Source organism: Pteropus alecto, unplaced genomic scaffold (assembly GCF_000325575.1).
Source record: "Pteropus alecto unplaced genomic scaffold, ASM32557v1 scaffold17, whole genome shotgun sequence".
Classification (NCBI taxonomy): domain Eukaryota; kingdom Metazoa; phylum Chordata; class Mammalia; order Chiroptera; family Pteropodidae; genus Pteropus; species Pteropus alecto.
The window spans coordinates 4,172,341-4,194,166 of NW_006440645.1; the positions used below are offsets into that span (position 1 = coordinate 4,172,341).

General features: G+C 35.7%; 2 protein-coding genes across 3 annotated transcripts in view; one reads left to right on the top strand and one right to left on the bottom strand.

Moving 5' to 3' along the window:
* ADAD1 (adenosine deaminase domain containing 1) overlaps positions 1–5,531 on the top strand; it is a 32,565-nt gene extending 27,034 nt beyond the window's left edge. The window contains exon 11 of one of the 2 annotated variants that reach the window (XM_006917750.1): positions 5,365–5,531. In XM_006917750.1, coding sequence (XP_006917812.1) covers positions 5,365–5,478 — 114 coding nt within the window. In that variant the 3' untranslated portion in view covers positions 5,479–5,531. The remainder of the gene's footprint in view (positions 1–5,364) is intronic. The other variant, XM_006917751.1, reaches the window with a different exon arrangement.
* Positions 5,532–13,912: 8,381 nt separating this feature from the next.
* Positions 13,913–18,887, bottom strand: IL2 (interleukin 2). Its single transcript, XM_006917752.1, has 4 exons — positions 18,656–18,887; positions 18,512–18,568; positions 16,046–16,189; positions 13,913–14,295 (listed from the first exon to the last, which is right to left on the bottom strand). The coding sequence occupies exons 1-4, from the start codon at positions 18,800–18,802 to the stop codon at positions 14,185–14,187; spliced, it is 459 nt and encodes a 152-aa protein (XP_006917814.1). The 5' UTR covers positions 18,803–18,887; the 3' UTR covers positions 13,913–14,184.
* Between the last annotated feature and the right edge of the window lie 2,939 nt (positions 18,888–21,826).

Here is a 21,826-nt window from a genome sequence, read left to right on the forward strand (position 1 = left end):
AATATTAAGATCATAGTGGATAATTATCTTTTTAATCTGCTTTTTTCACTCAATATGGCATAAGCCATGTTCTCATAATATGACTTATTCATGTTATCAAGTTATTAAACATATATAACTTGTTTCTGATAACTTCATTTCAGTTTCAGTAATGATAGATACAGTATTATGTGAAAGTCTCTTAATTTCACCAATATCTTAATGCTCAAATTGCATAATCCCAATCTGTAATGCAATATTAACTACAGGTTTGTATGTACATACATATTTTTAAATATAAAAGTTTATCTAGACAGCTTCTGGGTTTGGCAGCATAAAGAGGTTGCAAATCATCTCTGTAAAAAACAAGTATAAAACTAGGCAAAATAGTCAAAAGACAATCTTTTCACACCTTTGCAAACTGAGTAAAGGTAGCTGTCAAAAAACTGCTAGAACTTTGGATAAGAATGGAAGCCTGTGGCCCCTTTGCTAGAGGCTATTCCTGTTCTCTCTTCTTCCTCTGGTGGTTTGAATGGCAAGAACTGTAGTTTTACTGGTGAGGAGGCTACCAAAAGTAGTAGATTTGCTACTAGAGAGGGTAGACTTGATTTGGGGTAATGGGTGACCCAGTTTAGTGGCTTTGTCAGCCAAAAGTGCCAAACCTGGTAGGAAACAAATGGGAAAGATCAGTAACTTTGCTGGCCCGCAGCTGCAGTCCTGATTGGGGCAAGTGGTGGACCAATTAGTAACTTGGGTCGATTTTGAAAATGAAAGAGCCATGGAAGGGATGAGATTAAACTCTGCTTATATTCTTGGCCTACTGAGAAACTGCACTCATGTGCAGGTAGACCCCAGAGAACCCAATGAAGTGTAAAACTGAAAGGTAACTGGCTACAACATTAAATATACCCCCGCCCCCGCCACACACAGACATATTGATCAGAAGAAGGTGGAAGCCATTTAGGTTTAAGGTGTTTGACTACAATGTCTCTTGAAATCATTCGCTTATTACTAAGCTATGCAGATACAAGGGCACCATTAGGAAGCCAGGCTGAGACAAAAATAAGAATGAAAAAATAGAAGAGACAACAGCAGCTGCACACCATAGGAAAAACACATCTCACAATTTAAGCAAGCTAAATTAAAACAAACAACCAACTTATGAGCAATAAAACAATCCACAGAGTTGTTACAATATATTATCTAAAAATGGATATGTAAAAAACAGGAAAATGAAGCCTTAACAATCAATAGAAACTCATTCTGAATGGGTCCAAATGTTGAATACTATTTATTTTCCAGGTTCCATGTACTAAAAATGTATTTTTAAAAAGACTAGAAGGCAGCAAAGAGGGAGCAGAGTGATGAAAGATGTAGAACCTGGAAAATAGTGAATCAGCAGATGTAAACTTACTACATCAATAATTACACTCAATTTGAGTAGTTTAAATGCTCTAGGAAAAAAAGGAGAGATTGTCTGATTGGGTTAAAAAGCAAGATCCAGCTGTATGCTGTCTGCAAGAGACAAATTCAGACACAAACAGATTGAAAGTGAAAGGATGAAAAAAAGACATGCTATGCAAACAATAGCAATAAGAGAGCTGGGCTGTTTGTATTAATATCAAACAAATATATGTTAAGATGAGAAATATTACTAGAGACAAAGAGCAACATACTGGTGAAAAGGTAGTAACATATATCAATTATACATGTATATGGATGTTAACAACAGAAATCATTATATATTTGGAAATTGACCTCTAAATAACCCATGAGTTAAAGAAATTGTGAGGGAAATTAAGAAATATCTTGAACTGAGTAAAAATGGAAATATAGCATATTTAAATTTATGGAATATAACCAAAGAAGTACTTACAGAGAAATTTATAGCTTTAAATGCTTAAAGAAATCTTGAAATCGGTTATTTGCACTTTCACCTCAAGATGTTTGAAGAAGTGCAAATCAAAATAAAAGAAGTAGGAAGGAGGAAATAATGTTGAATAGGATGGAACTCAATGAAATAGAAAACAGAAGAATCAATGAAATCAAAAGTGGGTTTATTGAAAAAAGTAAACAAAATTGATAATCCGTTAGACTAACAGAAAAAAATAGATAATACAAATGATCAAAATCTGAAATGAAAGAAGTATCATCACTACAGATACTAAAGAGCTAAAATAATTATAAGGAAACATAAACAACTTTTTTTCAACAAATTAGACAAGTTAGATGAAACAGACACCTTCCTAGAGAGACATAAATTACAAAACCTGACTAAATAGAATATCCAAATTGAACTAGAGAAATTGAATTATTCAGTAAAATTCTCTCTGAAGTAAAGCAGGTAATGGCTTTGTTAGTGAATTATATCAAACATAAGCAAAAAATAATACAAATCATATAAAAATCTTTCATAAATTAGAGGAGGAGAGAACATTTCATAGCTCATATAACCCTGATACCAAAACTGGGCAGAAACATCACAAGAAATGAGAACTGTAAACCAGTATCTCTCAGGAGCATAAATGCAAAAACTCTTAAGGTATTGACAAACCAAATCCAGCAACACATAAAAGGGATTATGTACCTTGTCCAAGGAGATTTGTTCCAGGAATGCAAGGTTGATTTAACAACAGAAAATTATTTGATGTAATACATTATATGAATAGATTCAAGTTCACTGTCTACATACTTATCTCAAAAGATGTGCAAAATGCATTTGACAAAATCTAGCACCTATTCCCAATAAAAACACCGGAAAAATAAGAAGTATAAGTGAACTTCCTCAACCCAATAAGGAGCATCAGCTAAAAACCTACCGTTGACACCACACTGAATGGTGGAAAGTTGAATACTCTACCCCATCCCCCACCAAGATTGGTGAAGAAAACAAGACTGTCGGATCTCACCATGTCTGTTTAATTTGGTTCACATCAAGGCAAGAAAGTGAAATAAAAGGCATCTTAGACTGGAAAGGAAAAAGAACAACTGTTCTTATTTCTAAACGATGTAACCTTGTATGTAAAATATCCTGTGGAAAGCAAACAGCTATGTCATATGTGAATTGAGCACACAGTATAAGAGCAGTAAAGAAAAATAAATTGTGTACTTGGAATGAACACTACAAAATTAAAATTGGGAAAACAGTTTCACAGTAGCATAAGAAAAATACGTAAGAATAAATTTAACAAAAGAAGCGCAGGACTTATACACTGAAAATAATGAAACATTGCTGAGAGAAATTTAAGAGGACCTAAATAAATGGAGAGTTGTACCATGGATTGAAAAGCTCAATATTGTTAGAATGTCAATTCTGTCTAAATCTATGGATTCAATGCAAACTCTATAAAAAAAAAGGAGCCAGCTTTTGTGTAGGAATTAAAAGCTGATTCTAAAATTGACACTCTCGGGATATAAAACCGAAAGTAACAGACTCATGGCCACAGACAGTGGATTGGTGGTTACCAGAGGGAAGTGGGTAAAAGGCATTAAATAGTTGGTGATGGAAGGAAAACTAACTTTGGGTGGAGAACACAATGCGGTATATATATGACGTACTGTTGAACTGTACACTTGAAACTTATTTGATTTTATGTCACCCCAATAATTTTAATAAAAAAATTAAATAATTGACATGTAAATCCAAAGGACATAGAAGAACAATTTTTTAAAAGAATAAAATTGGCAGAATCACCCTATCTAGTTTCAAAACCTATCATAAAGGCACAGTAGTCAAGACACCGTATTGGTATAATGATAGACATAGATCGGTGGAACAGAATGAGTCCAGAAGTAAGCCCACACACTCATGGGCAGTTGATTTTGTACAGAAAGACTAAGGTAATTTAATGGGAGAAAGAATAGTCTTTTCAACAGATGGGGCTGGGACAGTTCCTATCTGTGGGCAAAACAAAAAATTGGACATATCAGTCATGTGAAAAAATTAACTCAAAATGGCTCACAGATCTAAAAGATCTACCCAGTAAAACTTTCAAAGACAACGTGAAAAAATATTTGTATTCTTATGTTAGGGAAAATTTTCTTAGATATGACATCAATAGCACAATCCATAAAAGAAAAAAAATCAATCATTTAGACTCCAGAGTTTAAAACTTGGTTTCAGAAGTCATCATTAAGAAAATGAAAATACAGTCCACAGCATGGAAAAAAAATACTTGCAGATTATACATCTTAGCAAAGCTCTTGGATCTGGAATATATTATGAACTCTTACAACTCAGTAGTAAGAGGGCAAACAACCAAGTTTTTAAAAGTGGCAAAGATATACAAATGACTAATACACATATAGAAGATGCGCAGCTTCATTAGTCATTAGGGAAATGCAAAATCAAACCACAATGAGATAGCACTGCACACCCACTGAAGTCCAAAAGACTGACTTTCCAGGAGTTGTTGCAGAGAAACCGGACAGCTCTGCTGGCAGGAATGTAAAATGGCGCAGTCACTTTGGAAAATGTTTTGGCAGTTTCTTACAGTAGTAAACTAACTTACCATGTGAAGCAGCACTTCCACTGGAGGAGAAACATAAACCGATATCCTCCCAAGATTCATACATAAATGTTCACAGCAGTGTTATTCGTAATAGCCCAAAACTGGAAACAGTCCAGATGTTCCTCATCCCATGAATACATAAATAATATGACGTATCAGCAATAAAAAGGAACAAACTACGGATACGTGGAACAACAGGAATGAATCTGAAAGCATACTTACTGAAAGAAGTCTGACCCAACTGAGTATATATTGTGCTAATCATTTTTTATGAAATTTCTAGAAAAACCAAAACTCTGGAGAGAGTAAGTAGATTGATTCATGGTTGCCTGGGGCAGGCCATTACAGTTTGTCAGCAAATGGAACTCTTTGTAGGTGATGGAATTGTTTTACAACTGGACAGGGTTGATGGTTGCATATCTGTATAAACTTAGTACAAAAAAAATCAAATTGTATAGTTACAGAGGGTGTATATATGGTATGTAAATTATACCTCAATAAAGCTTTAAGTTCATCTATATGTTCATTTATAAAAAACAAAAGGAAATAAACTAAAACATTAGTGGTGCCTGTGTATAGTTCGAGGATTACAGATGACTTATTTCCTTCTATATATTTTCTCTATTTTTCAAGTTTTCTGTAATGAGTATGATTACTCTTTTAATTAAAAATGTTAAAAAAGAAAAAAAATTTAGGAGTGTTGAGAAGGAAAATTTTTAGTTCCAAAAAGAATATTGAGAAACAAATAGGAATTCAGAAAATTTTTTTATTAATTTTTAAAATGTCAAATTAAAGAGACAAGATTAGGGCTACTTACTTTTCATAAACCAAATTCTGCCTATATTCTATAATTCAATTTTTTTTCTTTCTATAGTGTATGTCTGGATCCTATCAAGAAGCTAAAACTTTGTTGAAATCCTACTTACAGCAACATGGCTATGGCTCCTGGATTGTGAAATCTCCCTGTATAGAACAATTTAGTATGTGAATTAGGCAATCCATCATCACATTAAAAATCTTTTCTTTTTTGGTGCATTTTGACTAGTAAAATTTTTTTTTTTAGTATTGGTGGCTTTCAGCTTTCAAAATCAATCTTGCAACAGCAGTGTCCAGAGATTGCTGAAAATTTGGAAGTATTCATGTCAAATTACATTTAAACATTAGGGTTTTGAAATTCCATTTTTTAAAAAAATAATTACCTTATTCATTATGTAGCCATTTTATATTTATTTTTATAGACATTAGTCATTACCCTTTTTGTAGTTTAAAAGAAAATTCATTCTTTTAAGTTTTTGTTTTAATGTTATCTGTATAGCAAAGATATTCAACATTGTGTCCTGATATCTCACTCAAGTTTCTTTAAATTAAAAATTAGAATCCAAGAATACAAATAATAATTCTTAATCATTTGTTGATTAATTCAAAAGACATTTGAGTGCCTAATATTTGCAGTCACCATGCTAGGTGATAGTAAAAAGTAGTAACTAAAACATCATTTCTCATGTCAAAGAAGTTCATGAATACAACTGCACATGCAAATGCAGAAAAATGTTAACCATGTTAGGGAATAATTTGATAAATGAGTTATTCTGATTAATAGATGATTATCATAAATGCTTTGAATGAAATTGCCCATTTTCAAGGGTCTTATAAGATCCATCCAAATGTGATTTAATTCTCTATAATTTAGATTGGTAGGAATTTCTAATCAGATCAAGAACAGATTGTTTGGCATATTTATATTTGTTTATACTATGATAAAAAGGGATGTATATCTTTAGTGAAATTGTGAGTTTGTTTGATACTTTAGCCTCTTCAACCTATTCTTTAGTTTCAGTCACAGGAAAATTAAATATTATTTGTTATCAGACTTTATTTCTCTTAGCTTAGGTCTTTATTAAATTTATAAGTTTCATGCTTTCCTACATGAACTATTATAACCTCTGATGAGATTGATGTAAGTTTTGGTTTTTAGTCTTTTCTAAAATCTAATGGGTTTGGTTGGTGAACACTGAAGTCATCTTGGAAAAACATACATGTCTTCAGTGGACTAGGCTCTACACTTAATAATACAAAATCGAACCATAAGAAATTGTTTTTTGAGAGGTTAAAAAGGATCAAATATGGACAGTTTCATAGGAACCAACATAAATATACTATTATTAAGTTCCATTTCCATCAACTAGATGATATTGCTTATTTCTCAAGACTGGTATTTCTTTGTTAAGTTTTCTCATCTCTTTACCTGATTGCTTCCTTCCACAGCTAATTTCCAGCCTATATTTCTATTATTTTTTGATAGTAAATTTGCCTTTGAAAATACAAAATCTTTCACCTTCTCTTGGTGGTATTTTGCTTTGGATACATAAAAAATAGAAAGAGTACAAAGTGGTTAATAACTGCCTCTAAAAGTTTTGCCTAACTAGTAAAGGCCCTATGTTAGACACTGCCATGAGAATCAGTAGAAGACAATTTATTTTCTCAAGAAATGTACAGTTTTAAACATAAAACAAATATACCCAACTGTTTTACAGACAGATCTAGTAAGTACCACTTATTTTTTTCAACATGTATCCACTGAGTGTCTCTCAGTTTTACGTCTACACAATTTATATGTAGTGTTTTGGTTTAGAGAAAGGAAAGATTATATCTGGAGGGAAAGATCAAGAGGGAAGGGACTATGTAAGGAGATGGCACTGAGTAGAAGTCAGTCATTTAGAAGAAGGGACAGCAGACGGTCATGAAACCCAACAGTGGCCTCTGTAACGTGAGTTTTTTAATCTCGCTTGGCTCAGTTTTTTATCTTTGAAAGGATGAAATTGATACTAGTGGTTGTCACTTTTTTTCAGGGATGGAAACATGATAGAAAGGGCTCCAGGCTACCCTTTGTCAGAGGCAGTAATGCTTATTATCTTCTTTTACATGTTATGTGTTGGGGCTGTGCAAGATATCTTTCCTAAAGAAAAGTCAACTTCTAAATTTAGACTTCTAAACTTCAACTTCTAAAATTGTTCAAAAGCCATTAAACTAGTTGCATCTAATTTTAAATCTTCTTTTCGCTCTAAAGGTTCTGTTGTCTGAGACAAGCATTGAAGGGTGCATTAACTGTAGAAAGCGAGAATGGGGGAGAGAGTTACATTCCAGTGGAAGTGATGAAGCAAAGATTAGAGGGGAAATGTCACAGCGTTTGAGGCCATAGAACTCTTGATGAAAAAGTTAGGACTTGAGTCTAGCACATGTTCTCAATTTGGGAGTCACAGAAAGTTCTTGAAGGATTTGTGTAAGGAAGTAACATACATTTAAATTTAAACACCATTCCACATTTTCTTTGTTTACATACAAAAGTAGAGAAAATATTAAATGTACCCATCACTGAGCTTCAATAATTATTAAAACAACAATCTTATTTGATGTATACCTCTTGAAACTGGATTATGTTAAATATCACACGTTATGTCATTTGAAAATACTTTGATATATATCTATAAAATATGAGGAAACTTTTATACACACACACAACCACAATTTAGTTAGCACACCTTAAAAATTAATAGTAATTCTCTCACTATCTCACAAATGTTGTATAGATTTTTGGAACCAAGATCAAAATAATATCATATATTGGAATTTGTATGTTAAGCATCTAGTCTATAGATTTCCTCTCTTTTTCTTTTAGTTCTTGAAAAAACTAGGTCCCTTGTTTGCAGTGTCCCACAAACTCATTTTTGTTGCTTGCATCTCCATGATGTTATTTAATATGTTCCTCTGTCCTTTGCATTTCCTGAAAGCAGTTTAAATCTAGAGGCTTTCAAACTCAGGTTCATTTTTTCAGCAAGAAAACTTCATAGGCTATATTGAATACTTCCATCAGGAAACACAGTGGCTGGGTTTTCCTTCTTTTTGTGATGTTAGTCATTTATGATCATTGCCTAAATCCATTGTTTGATTATGGGTTGCAGGTGATACTCAGACTCTCTCAGTGGCTAGAGTTCTTCTATTGTCCACTTACATATTTGATTACCTGGGGTATAATGAGTAACATAAAAGCCTGGATTGTTTCTTTTTCTTTATGTTTTTGAAAGAAGTACTTGGTTCCCTGTCATCTTTTAAAGTAGACCTATGAGAATATTTTTGAGAATCATGAATTTAAACATTTATTTCAGTCATTACAATTCAGATTCAGATTGTTCTCTTTTGTCAATAGGAGCCTTTTCTAAACATCTTATAGTATTTTTCTTCTAGTTGATGTTCTTGATGCTATTTTAAGTAATATCATTTTGTATATTTTATTTTGTTTTTTTTTGTTGCTGATATGTAGACATACAATTGATTTTTTTATGTATCCAGTGACCTTCTAAATTCTAATAGTTTATCTAGATTTTCTTCATACACAGTTATGTCTTACGTAAATGATGACAGATTTATTTCTTCTTTCCCAATCTTTATCCTCTAATTTCTTTTTCTGCCCTCACTACAACCTCCCAGCACAGTGTGAGTAGATGTGGTGAGAGGTGTCCTTGTCTAACGTGGGAACCCTGTCACGTTGGTGCTTGCGTCTTTTGAATTTGATCTTGTTACCTCCCTTTCTTTCTCTTATGACAGAATTTTCTGGCCTCAGCTTGTGCATTTGTTACCCTGCACTTGGGGTTGGCCCTCCCCCTAAAGAGCTCTGGCTCCTTTTCATGGAAAGCTGTGTTTAGCAACCATAGTCTGGATTCTAAGGGTACCTAGTAAAGCTGGGTTGCTTATTTTTCCATACATCTTTCCTTTCAAAGAAAAGAGCTTAGTAATAGGTAGGATATGTATATTAATTTAAAATAAAATATATTAAGTTCATGTTGAAACCTTCATTTCAAATTCAGGTCTACAGGGTTTTTAGTTAACTTCTTAAATCTTATATTTCTGTCTCCTTTTTCTTACACCAAACCCCGGATTCCTGTTGATACCACCATAATTTCTTATTTATTTTTTTCCACAACACACACATAATAGTCTCAGAATAACAATACTACCATTGTCATCAATAGTATAATTACTGAAAACAGTTTTTAAATGTTTTCATCCTTAGGATGTATCTTACCACATATGTACAATCAAGTTTATGTGATTTAAAGTAACTTCTTCCTCTGAGTTTTGTCTCCCAACTCTACACACAGTTCAGATTATTCATATAATTTTGGCTCTTGGTATTTAGAAATTGAGATTTTAAATGATTATGTAAAAATACAATAAATCTATAATACATGGTGTTTGCAGAGAAGTCTTTTATATCTGTTCCATCCTGAGAGTGTGTGTTCATGTGTACTTTGTCTTTATACACACACACACACACAAAGTTATATATGTATAAATGTGTATATGTATACAATTACATATATGTATATAAAATTAACATTTAGGTTTTTTATTTATCTTTCCATTATTTTTAATGTAACCATACACACCCAAAGGTACATACAGATGGGCATTTGGGTTGTTTTCTATTTTTTGCTATTATAACTCGTTTTCTGGCAGCACTTTTTTGTTTTGTTTTTGGATTGTTTAGAGACTTGAAAGTCAAGAGGCTATGATAATAGCCTGAGTAAGAGGAAACAATGACCTAGAGCATGGTTGTGACAAATTAAGATGATAAACTTGTGAAATAGTGGGGAGATAAGATCTGAAAGTAGAATACATGAGACAAAGGGATGGACAAGTGAAGATGACCCATGGATGTGAACTGGATAACTAGAAATACTATAAATAGAAGTAGAGACGTGAAGGATGGAATCTGATTTGGCTGAAAGGATTCGAAGTTTTGACAAATTTTTAAGGTGGTATTAAGATTGTCAACTGGAGATGCTCAGCAGTTGGAAATACAGTGATAGAGACCTTGAAAGTTTTGGAGTAAATATAAAAAATTAGGAATCACTTGCAAGAGGTAATTATTCAAATTGTGGGAGAAGATGTTTGCCTCTTCTCAAAGTGTAAAGAGAACACTAGGACTAGAATGCCAAGGAATACTTACATTTTGAATTTGGAAAAATAAGAGGAAACACATGGAGTTGTTTGACAGGTGGCTGAAGAGTGATAGCAGTGAGAGGAATTTCAAGAATAGAATAAACATTCTCAAGTCTTGCAGAGGGGTCAAGGAGAACGAGGACCACAACAATACCGTTGGATCTGGCACCCAGAAGTCCTCTGCTGACAAAAACAGCAGTTCTCAAACCTGGCTGCTCAGGAGAGGCACCAGTTCAAGATACCCTGACTGAGAAGATCTGGGAGAAGGCCCCAGATGTGCATTTTTAACAAGTTATTACAGATAATTTGATGCAGATAGGACTTTGACCACATTTTGGAAAACACTACCCTACACAATCATAAAAAGATGGTGGTAGAAGTAAAATTGGCATGGTTAAGGCATGGTCGGAGACGAGGATATGGAAACAAAGACAATTCTGCTCTTTCCAGCATCTTGATGGTGAGAATAAATATGGCTGTAGTTATATTTCTTGGTATTCTTTTTAATATTTGCTCATAAGAATAGGGAGATTTAACCAATGTGCATGAGTGTATAGCAGAGCCACCTAACGTGACGTTTATGGCCTATTTGTGGGGGATAGTCAGTATTTAACCAGGTCAGAGAATTGTTCCAGCTGCAGTTGGGTCAGCTCTGCTTAGGGAATTTTAGATGAATGCATTGCTGAAATGGCTCAAACCAAAATGGGGGAAATGAACTACGAGTAAAAAGAATTGCGTAGAAACAGTTGTGTTGAGGGAGGGGCAGATATGAGAGAACAGGAGATTTTGGTTCAGGGTGTTTTCGAAGTTTGAATTTGTAGAGATTTAACCCCAGCCTGTATTTTGTCATGCTTCCCTTACCCTCCCTCCATCTCAGTTATGAGGAGAAACTGCAGTAGTTAAAGTACTGGCATCAGTGATGGTTTATGAATGAGGACACAGTGCTCAGTCCCTTCAGCCTGGGAGGGGCCCTTGCGGAACCAGGATCAGCTAGAGCCCTGCACAGCCCGCTCTGGGCTCAGGCAGCCTGTTTTATGCCCGTGTTCAGTAATGTCGTTTTCTATCTGTGCCATGGTATCAAAAAGACTACAAAGCAGCATTCTCAATTTCTAACAGCAATGTGGTGGCGTTGATCATCTATTAAGGCAGTTCCTATATGGTGTGGAACAGACATTTAATTACATGTTATAGAAACTTAGAATTCTTTAGTTGGGAGGTATTTTTAGACAATTATATTTTATTTTGCATATGAAATGAAGTGAGCATTATTTTAAGAGAACTTCAGATGAAACTTGTGAAAAATAATTTGAGTATAATATGTATGTGAGATATGTACAAATACTTCAAAAATATTGATCGAGACCAGATATGCATGTTGTCAAGCCTCATAACATTAGTTAATGAAGGATCACTATGACTTTCAAATGCAAGTTTATTTTCTTTGAGAAGGAGCTGAAATCGATGGTTCCTAGATAAAGAAAATTGTTCTTTGATGTGAGAAAGGAGAAAGAATATTGTTAAGTAAACAGGAAGCATGAGAATTTCCTCTTTAGAAATCTTTTGATCCTGATATACTCTATAAATTGACTTAAAACTTACTACTCTGTTTCTTGTGTTAGAATAGATGTCAAATACATTTGATTTTGTTTAATAGTAATAGTAGCACCAAAGGAGCACCATCTGTCATTTCTGGCCTAATGAAGAAAACCACCACAAAACTCTGGGGGATGCTAGTGTCCCCGTTACCAAGGCATTGCTTAATGTCTTCCTGTGCAAGATGTGGACACTGCACGTACTAGATCATCCCAGCATCTCCCTCTCCCTGGTGCTGTGGACTCCCTCTTCTGTGGGGAAGCTCCGATGTTTCGGCATCATCAAAAGAGGCGAGGTGGAGTCCAGGCATTCACTCAACTATTAATGCCATTCGCAGGTTCTCTTTAAATTCTGAATTCTCGGCAGTTGCTCTCATCTCAGCTGAATCAGCCCAAGCGGAACTAAACCCTTCATGTCTCACTGCCCAGCAGCGTTAAGGTCTTAGTACTCATTTCAGGCATGGAAGTAGTGCAAGTTGGTATGGGTGAGTTCTGAGGAAAATTGCCCTCAATTTGTGAGTTATTGGAAGGTTTTTAAGTGGAGAGGTGGTTTTTCCTCAGAAGGGACACTACTAAAGAAGAAGGGCTGCCTCTGTCAACAGGACAGACAGATGTTCTCAGTCTCCATGTCCACATCCTACATCTTGGTCCCACTCCTTCCCCATCCTCACTGTAAGAGACTTGGAAGCCTTAAGTGTGTGATTGGCATGACATCTTTGCAGACCTTACAGAGATGAACTGTTTCAAAAATGCCAGTGAGGACTTCCATGTACCTTTTTAACTGTGTATAACTTTAATTTTTTTTCCTCATTGTTCTCTGAGACCATCAGAAGAATCTAGGTGATAATCACAATTTTTATAACTATCGTTGCTGTAGCAATTAAATGTCATGGCCTTTGAGCTCACAATGCCGCACCTTCCCTCTGCATTTCTTCCTGTGCTATCGTGGATAATACTTCAATCAGGGTGCTGCTACATCTTGTAGCTTTCCCATATCCTGTTTTTATTGTGTTCCTCGACTATATGAACAACCCGGTCCCAGAATCCTATTTTAGAGTCTTTTTCTTGGTGTTATTTCTGGTACAATTACTGTGTCTGAATCAGGAAGCAGATGGCATACTCAGAATAATTCAAGGAGGATCCAGTAGAGATGGCCAACGAGGCCATGGTCAGGGCAGAGGGAAACCAAGGGGCTAGTGCTCTACCCTGGCGCTGGCAGCAGTGGAGGCGCTGCCATCCTGCCGTGAAGGAAGAAGTGGGAGGAAAAGTTAGCAGAATCCAGAAGGGAAAAGTTTGGAGAGAGCTACCTTGCTTGAAAGGCACAGCCACCCAGAGGCTACTCCACAGAGAGAGTCAGGCAGAGGGGTCCCTTCTAGCCCTCAGACCTCTCCCAAGTCTCCTCAAGGCGGGACCCAGTGGACAGCCGGAGGGCAGGAGATGCCTTTGATATGTTAAAGGTCATACAGGTGAGCCTCCTGAGGGCAGAGGGGAAGGTACAAGATGTTGGAGAATCAGATCGAGAGGTTCTCAGTTATTTGAAGAGTTTCAAGAATGTTTGTGTTTGGCTTCTTGTTTAAATTTAAGGCTTGGCCTGGAGAAGGAGAATAGTATAATTTGATGAGGTTTTCTCAGACTGGAACTAAGGAACTGATCAGCTCGTGGAAGGAGAAAGCAAGAGCTTTGGGAAGCACATTTCCCTTTCCACGTACCTCTCCAGGGAAAGCGTGACTTTTGTAAGCATCTTAACTGTCTTGTGAGTTCATATGAGTAATTTGGGAAATTTTAGTGATTGCTCTGTTATTCTCGGAATAACAAATATCTAGGCTTGTCGTTATTCATCAACTTTATTAAATAATTTTATTAACCGATCTACATGTATATTATATTTAACAATTCAATATAAAAATAAATACTTTGGGATAAATAATTTACATATATTTTTAGAGCCCCTAGGGCTTACAAAAAGAACCTTAAAAGATCCATAGTCATCATCCGAAGACTAAGAATAATAGTTACAAAAGATAGCAAACCATACATCAAAAAATAAATATAATTTTTAAATATTTAAATAAATAGCCTGATACATTTTAAATGGGAGGGACTTAAGCCAGTGTCGAGAGGATGCTTTGACAAAAGGTAATCCATTTGTTCAGAAATTCTTTAACGTTCGCGCTCTCATCATTATAGACACATGTGTATTTTGTTTCAGGTCCCTATAAAAGAAAAATTTTTTTTAGTTCAGGGTAGTTTACCTTACATATAATTATTCACAATTGAAGTATTACAGGCTTATGGCCTTTATTTTCAAGTAGGTTACACATATTAGTCACATTTTCTTAAAATCAAAATGATGTGCTGAAATTATGTCATAGCAAGTGATAGTAACATGTAAGCTGAGATTTTCCTCATTTCTTAAGTCTGTCAATCTCAACACAAGATATTTTTTACTCTGAATTATATACAAGGAAACATTTTAAAACCATTCTATATAAATATTTCATTAAATGCTTTGTGCAAAATAAAGTTAACCCACCTTTCCTCTGGGTGTAAATCTATATTTACATGTAGGTCACATGTATGCAGTGATATGCCCTTTATACTTTCTTTTCCGAACCTTAAGTCTTCTATTATTCTACTCGAGTGAATCTTTTCATATTTCCCCCCAAAAGAACTAGCCAAGAGTAAGTTAGGACAAGTTTTGTTTTGGGGGAAATTTATGTGAAGAATGTTTTCATACTCATATCTACTTCTATCCCACCTCAATATCAATCATATACCAACTTTTGAAAGTCTAAATATTAGAAGTTTTATTCTGTGGACTAACTTATTGGAAGTTACCTTCCTCTGCTGATAGGAGCTATTTCAACTCTGCATCTAGCTGACAAGCTAAGAAGAAAATATTTTCATATAGAGTGAGATAAAAGATGGGACTTTTCATATTTGAAGTAATTTCTATCCTGGAAGCATAAACCAAATGAGATAAAGTATTTCCTTTAAATAAACTTTTAATATTATATACTTTTTGAAAAAACATATAATTAAATGTTGTAACCTCTTGGCAGGTTAAATTTTTTTAAATATCTGGCTTTTGAACTCATTTTCTAATTTTCACATAATTTTATCTTAATTTTGCATCAAGAATTTAGAGAGTTTTCTGATGTTGGTCAAAAATTTTAGAGCCAGCCTCTTGACATAGATGAGAAGCTGAGTCTCTCATTGTCTAGATGACAGTGATATCAATATACTTTTTAAAATATTAAATGGAAAGAAATAGTCTACTAATACAGTGATCCCTATTTGGAAACAACTAGCTAACACGTTTTTAGACAGTTGGTTACTCTGATTAAAAGCATGCTATTTATGTAGGATACCTATTAACTCATGAAGTTTGTGCTTTGGCAGATGGGATGAGAAAAGAGAACCATCACCTGAGTCCCTTGTATATTTCATGCTTCCTGTGTGTTTAAAAATACTTAAAGCTCTGAAAGTATTACCTATAAATAAGGAGTTCATATCTAGTCTATTGGCCATTTTAATGGTTGCTGTTTTTTAAACATATCTCTTAGTCTTTCCACTAATGATAGGGAAACCCCATAAAAGGCCTTTCAGATAATCAGTATTCGTTATTCTGGAAAACAGTCTGAAGAGATTAAAAAATATGTAATGAAACCTGTCTGCTTTCTGTGAAATTCTATTAGTGTCTTTTCCTAACTCGCAGCTTTGTGTTAATGTGAGGGGTGGCAGTACAGAGGTGGGAGCTTGTCCCTGAATGGGTGGCAGGCAGAAACCCTCTGGCTCTTAGACTTCCATCTTAACACTTTGCAACTCCACAGTGTATCATCTCACATAAAAATGATTTCATGTTCACAGTGTACTCCACAGACACCAAAACTGCTCTCTATACCACTCTAAAGTGCCCCTCATTTATGTTGTTACCAGAAGAGCAAACGAGTAATGCTTTACCTTTAGTTTCTGAGCTGTTACGTTGATATTGCTCACTGACTCCTTGATGTCTGAGTGAGAGTTTTTGCTTTGAGCTATAGTTAGCACTTCCTCCAAAGGTTTGAGTTCGTCCACGAGGCACTGCAGATGATTCAGTTCTGTGGCCTTGAATGATAAAAATAATTACGAGGTCAGTTTGCCCAGACCAAAGGTCAGAACCAAGAAGTAATCTCAAATTTATTAAGAGTAGCAGTATGTAGTTTTCACCATTCCCTCTGTTCTCGGCACTACTATAAAGACAGACCGATATAATTTTCATTATAAGACTGGAAAAACTCGGGTTCAGCTACCTTGATTAGCATTAACTATTAGTTAACAAATGAGTCATTAATTTCAGCTTAATTTGGTATTACAAAAAGTCAAACTTTCTGCACCCAACTACAAATCACAGTTACAGGCTGAATTCTTTCCTAATCTGCATAGAAATTACTAGGACCAGAGTAGTCAGAATGTAGAAGAAGTATGAGATCACATCCTATGATTCTAATGTTTAATAATTTAAGATTTGAGAATCATAGAATGTTAGGGAGAGAAGGTGCTTTTGGATGCCATCTGTCACAGTCCCCACATTTTATAGATTAGGCAATTGTAACTATAGTAATGACTCAATATAGCAAGTCACATATAACTGCATCTTAATTTTTTACTTTTCTATAATTACAGTAAGGTGCATTTTAAAAAATTATTTGTCCAAGCAAATAAAACATGAACAATATTTGGAGGATTTGGGGAAGGCCTCCTGATTTAGACACACACACATTATAATATTTCAGACTTCTACAGTACATTATAATTTCAAAGTGTTTTCTCCTAAATAATCCCATTTAAGTCTCACAGCCACCTTTTGTGTTACTACTACATTTAGCAGTAACTCTATTTTACAAATAAGAAAAGTAAATCTCATAATTTAAGAGTTTTCTGCAATACCACATGACTAGGCGGAGCCAAGTTTAAATTTGTTTTTTTTCTTTATAACATTAACATAGCATTTTAATTAAATGTTTTTATAGTTTTCTGAAATCTTTTGGAAACATGGAATGGTAGTAAGAAGAAAAAATGAATGGAGTTTATCACATTACTTTTGGTTTCAAATAGATTTTGAGTTGTCATTTAGAAACTGCTGGATTTCAAAGAATCTACCACCCTCTAAATTATGCACATACTCACATGTTATCTTTCTAACAATCTTTACAGGGAGAAATAGGACTATATCATACACATTATGACATTTTCATCTACGGCCTCTCAACTTGCTACTGCAAGTTCTACAAGTTCAAGCCTTAAGTTTTTGGCATGAGCAACTTGGAGCTGTTTAGCTTAGAATACAGTCTAGTGTCTTTAAGCTGCTAGAGGTATGAGTTATGTGGTTCTGATTAAGCTAGAGGAGCATCTCTAAGTTACTTCCTTGTCATCTGTCAAAAGAGTAGTTTGAAGCATAATTTCCTTGAATAAATAAGAAGTAGATCAATGGAATTGTACCTATGGCCCTTTAAACCCCATTTCCTCCCCTGAGCTTGGATTCAGCCTGAGACAAGCTCTTCCTAGCACCAGAGTTCTGCCCATTCCCGGTTGACCCACATAGCTGCTAGGAGCTCAGATGACCTATGCTTATTAACTACCTGAATCCCAAAACAACCAAATGATGCTTTTAAGCTTGGAAAATAAGTCATATAGTATAAGTCTCTGGGTCTATTGGCATAAAAGATGTGTAAGTCCCAAATTTCGCTTTATACTCTCCAGGAGGAAGAATTTTGTCTATGACTGCTACTAATAGCTCTAGCTTATATGGTATTGACCATATACCAGATACTATTATAAGTCCTTTACATTTACTCATTAATCCTCACAAAACCATATGAAGTATATGCATTCACAGAAGTAGGTGAGAAACTGAGTCACAAATTGAGTAGGTAACTTGCCCAAGTTCACAAAAGTCAGGACATAGCAGAGCTTTCGGTTCAGATCATTTGGCCCTAGGGTCTGTGCTGTTGATTAGTGCTATGCTACCTCTCAGAGATAGACCCTTAGGAATCTTTCCTAAAAATAATAAAGGATTTTTTAAAAGTGGGCCCCTCTAACATCAATTTTGACAATTTGCATGGTATATAATCCAGTATCTCTAGAGTGTTACATTTTCAAATAAAACAGTAAATCAGCATAATCTTGTTTTAAAACTGTCCCAGCAATAAAGTAAGAATATTATTACTCTTCCCACTCCCTCTCCCCCCAAACACAGACAGATACATATAAAAATATATACAAAGACATTTTACAAAAGCCCCATTATCAAACTTGGGCTTTTACAAAATACATTGAAGTTACTAATTCTTTTTCTCAGATGAGATGCTATTAATACAATCAGTGTGCAAATTTTCATGCTATTTTTAATTTTATTAAAACAAATTGAACTTAGAAAGTTGCACTTACATTGGGCATGTAAAATTTAAAGGTGAGCATGCTGGAGAGTTCGTGATTCTTGTAATTCTGAGAAAACATAACATTGTTATTAAAAAGCGAACTCCAGTTAGAAAAATTAAACAATAACTTTAGAAGGAAAGGGAATAGACTTACATTAACTGTCTCCAAAAGCCGCTGTAAGTCCTTCAGCAAATGCTCCAGCTGTTGCTGTGTTTCCTTCCTAGAGCTTGAAGTAGGTGCACCGTCTGCCACCAGTGCAAGAGTTAGTGCAATGCAAGACAAGAAGTACATCTTGTGCATCGTGGCAGGTCTTGAGGTTACTGTGAGTAGTGATTAGAGAGGCTGATGGGAAGCTCTTGAACAAGAAGAGCAATTTATACTGTTAATTCTGGAAAAATATCATGGGGGTGTCGAAATGTTTTACATATTACACATATTTTCAAAGATTCTACTACCTGTGTGGCAAAAAGCGTTACCTTTATTTTTCCTCTTCTGATGACTCTTTGGAATTTCTTTAAACCCCCATAAACTGACTGAATGGATTTAGGTGAAATCCCTCTTGGTTACATTAGCCCACACTTAGGTGGCAGTTCCAATTCATACGCCTAACGCCTTCTGTATGAAACAGTTTTTCCTCTCTCCTTCTTTAAGGGGGTGGGGATACAAAAGTGGCTCATGAAAATTTTCTCTTTGTCATAAAACTATGCTGAACTTGTGAAGCACCGTGCTGTGGTGGACAAGAGCCAGAGTAAATAGTTGAAAAGAATAAATTTTTAGATTTGTTGATTAAACAGGAAGAATATTGGTTTCCTGTTTCAGGATGGCTTTACCTTTTTATCTACTCAGTGACTGAGCTAATGCATGCAACATGATAGAATGCTTCTTACAGAATCAGCTACAGAAGTATTAAGATTAGAATACATAAAATGGTCAGTGAGCTTGAGGTACTGTTATATGCTGTTTTAATCTTAATATGTTACTTCTTTCTGTTTAAATCTCTTACTTTGTTGTATTTTTTTTTTTTTTTAAGTATGGTGTTAAACAAGTACTCAGAAAAGGTTTTGCATCCAAGGGCACTGATGCTAGTTTTATTTGTGTGTGTGTGCACGTGTGTGACAGATTTTTTGCTCCTATTTCTGGTGGGCATCAAGGGGATAGAATGAGAGTTGGAATGTCGCCAAACCCCAGGATGCCTTTCTTCCTCTTGGTTTCTCAGGGACCACCTGAGCTATCAGGTCGCCCTCCATCAACCATGTACATTTCATTTCTCTCTATGTATATTGAACAGGTTGCTTATATTTCTTTAAGGCAGAAAACAGGCATAACGATAGGAATCTTAAGTTTTTCTGTCTGTAGGGCACTTTCTGGGTACCATTTACATTCTTTAGGAGAAAGATAATGTGATTGGCCAGCATGTGGTGTACCAATACTGGCCCAGTTAGTGTGGCTGGGGGGAGAGAGGCGTGATGGTGGTGGCCCAGAAGGACATGGTGGGCCAGGTGAGGGGAGGGGTGCGTGTGTGCATGCCTCGTGGAGTGAGAGCAGTCCTCAGAGCAGGGGGACCTGGGCTCATGCATTCTGTAACAGAGGCCAGATACAAGTTACTGAGAAGGGTATCCCTTACCTCTCCTTTACTCACTTTGTGAACAAATGAGTAAAGTACTGCAAACATCTCGTGACAGGCAAATGCTCAGAGCAGGCTTTGCATTTAAGGGTACTGATGCTAGTTTTATAGTAGACTTCACATGTGTTGTAAGTAAACCAATCCATATGTTTCTAGTTTTTATCTTTTTCCTCTTTAATAGATTTATCCTCTTTAATAGATTTATCCTCTAAAGCACCCGGGACACGATAATAGTAACGGAATAAGATCAGTGTGTTTCAGTCGGTGCATTGGGTAGGGTCCTGGGGTATGTGTGAGCTGTGCTCAGTGCGGTTCACTGACGGCCTGAGTGAGGGTGTGGGCAGGTGCTTCTCATGCAAACCAGGGAGAATCGAGGAAACCCACTCTCAGAGAGATCGCTTGTAACTCCTCCATTTTCAGTCCCTTATACGTTTCTTGCCTAATCTTTGAACAGACACTCATCCAGCACTTATAACACCCAAAGGTATATAGAACGGGAATCAAAAAGCACAACATGCAGGCACCCAGTCTAGTTGAAGCCTTATAGCCAACCCGTGAGGTGATGCTTCTCATTCTGTGGGTAGAAAACTAAAGCTCAGAGAAGATAGGTAGTTTGTTCTAGGTCCTTTCACCCTTACTGCCAGGAGGGGCAGGGCAAGGATTTGAAACCAGAATATTCTGACTCCAAAATCCACTCTCTACCATTTGTATTGTTTCTAAAGAACCCAATGTGTGGCAGGGAAGACATGCACAGAAACAAGTGTAATTCTGGGTGAAGGAGGACCACTGCCTCAAGAGAGGTGGGCATAAAGAATCTTGAAGAAGGAACAGACCTTAAACTATATTTTGACAACATGGTTAAACTGTAGATACATAGCTCAAGACCAGGAGGAGGGTGGGGAGGCAGGCAACATTAAGTGTTCTAAGGAGCACTTAATAAGTGTACTTGGCAAAAAAAAAAAAACAAAAAAAAAACCCAAAAAATGTTTTGGTGCTATTTATGCATTTGGCAATATTCTGAAGAACATAAAACATCTTACTGTAATTAAAAAATTAGCATTATAGTTTCTCAGGTGGAAAAAAACAATGAAGGAAAAGCCAGGTTAGAGACAAATGATCTTTTCATTTAGAAAAGAGTAGAGACAGATTAGGGACAAATGGTCTTTTCTTTTTATTACTAAAACATGCAAATTGTCTCTCTCTACCTTTCAAATCAAAACCGCAAAGTTAGCATCAGTTCTGAGGGAAAGGCTATTCAGTGATCTTGTTTCGCTTCTCTAAAGATTTCAGTGTCTCATCCCAGCATCACCAGCTCAGGCCTCTACCCTTCCAGAATGGAAGGATTCAGGCCCACGCATTTCTCCGTGTGGGGGCTTTTCCAGTGAGGCTTTTGATCTTCTCATAGTCTTGATCTTTATATTTCTCCAGCTATTTCCATTAGAGCATGGGTCAACATATGGCTGCATTTATGGGAGGGGCCCTGTAGAAATATTAGTGCACAGTGGGCACCACTATGGAAGTCAGTCTTAGAAATTTCTTGAAATGCTTAGGGAGAAAGCGCCCTCACGCTGTGGCGTACTTTCGCTTTTCAACTTGTCTGACACATCAGCTGGCTTTTCTGGCTGCAGTGGTGATAAAAGTCAGTAGTAGACTGCTAACTACCACATGTGTCACACCCCTCACTTCCCCTTTGAAAATAA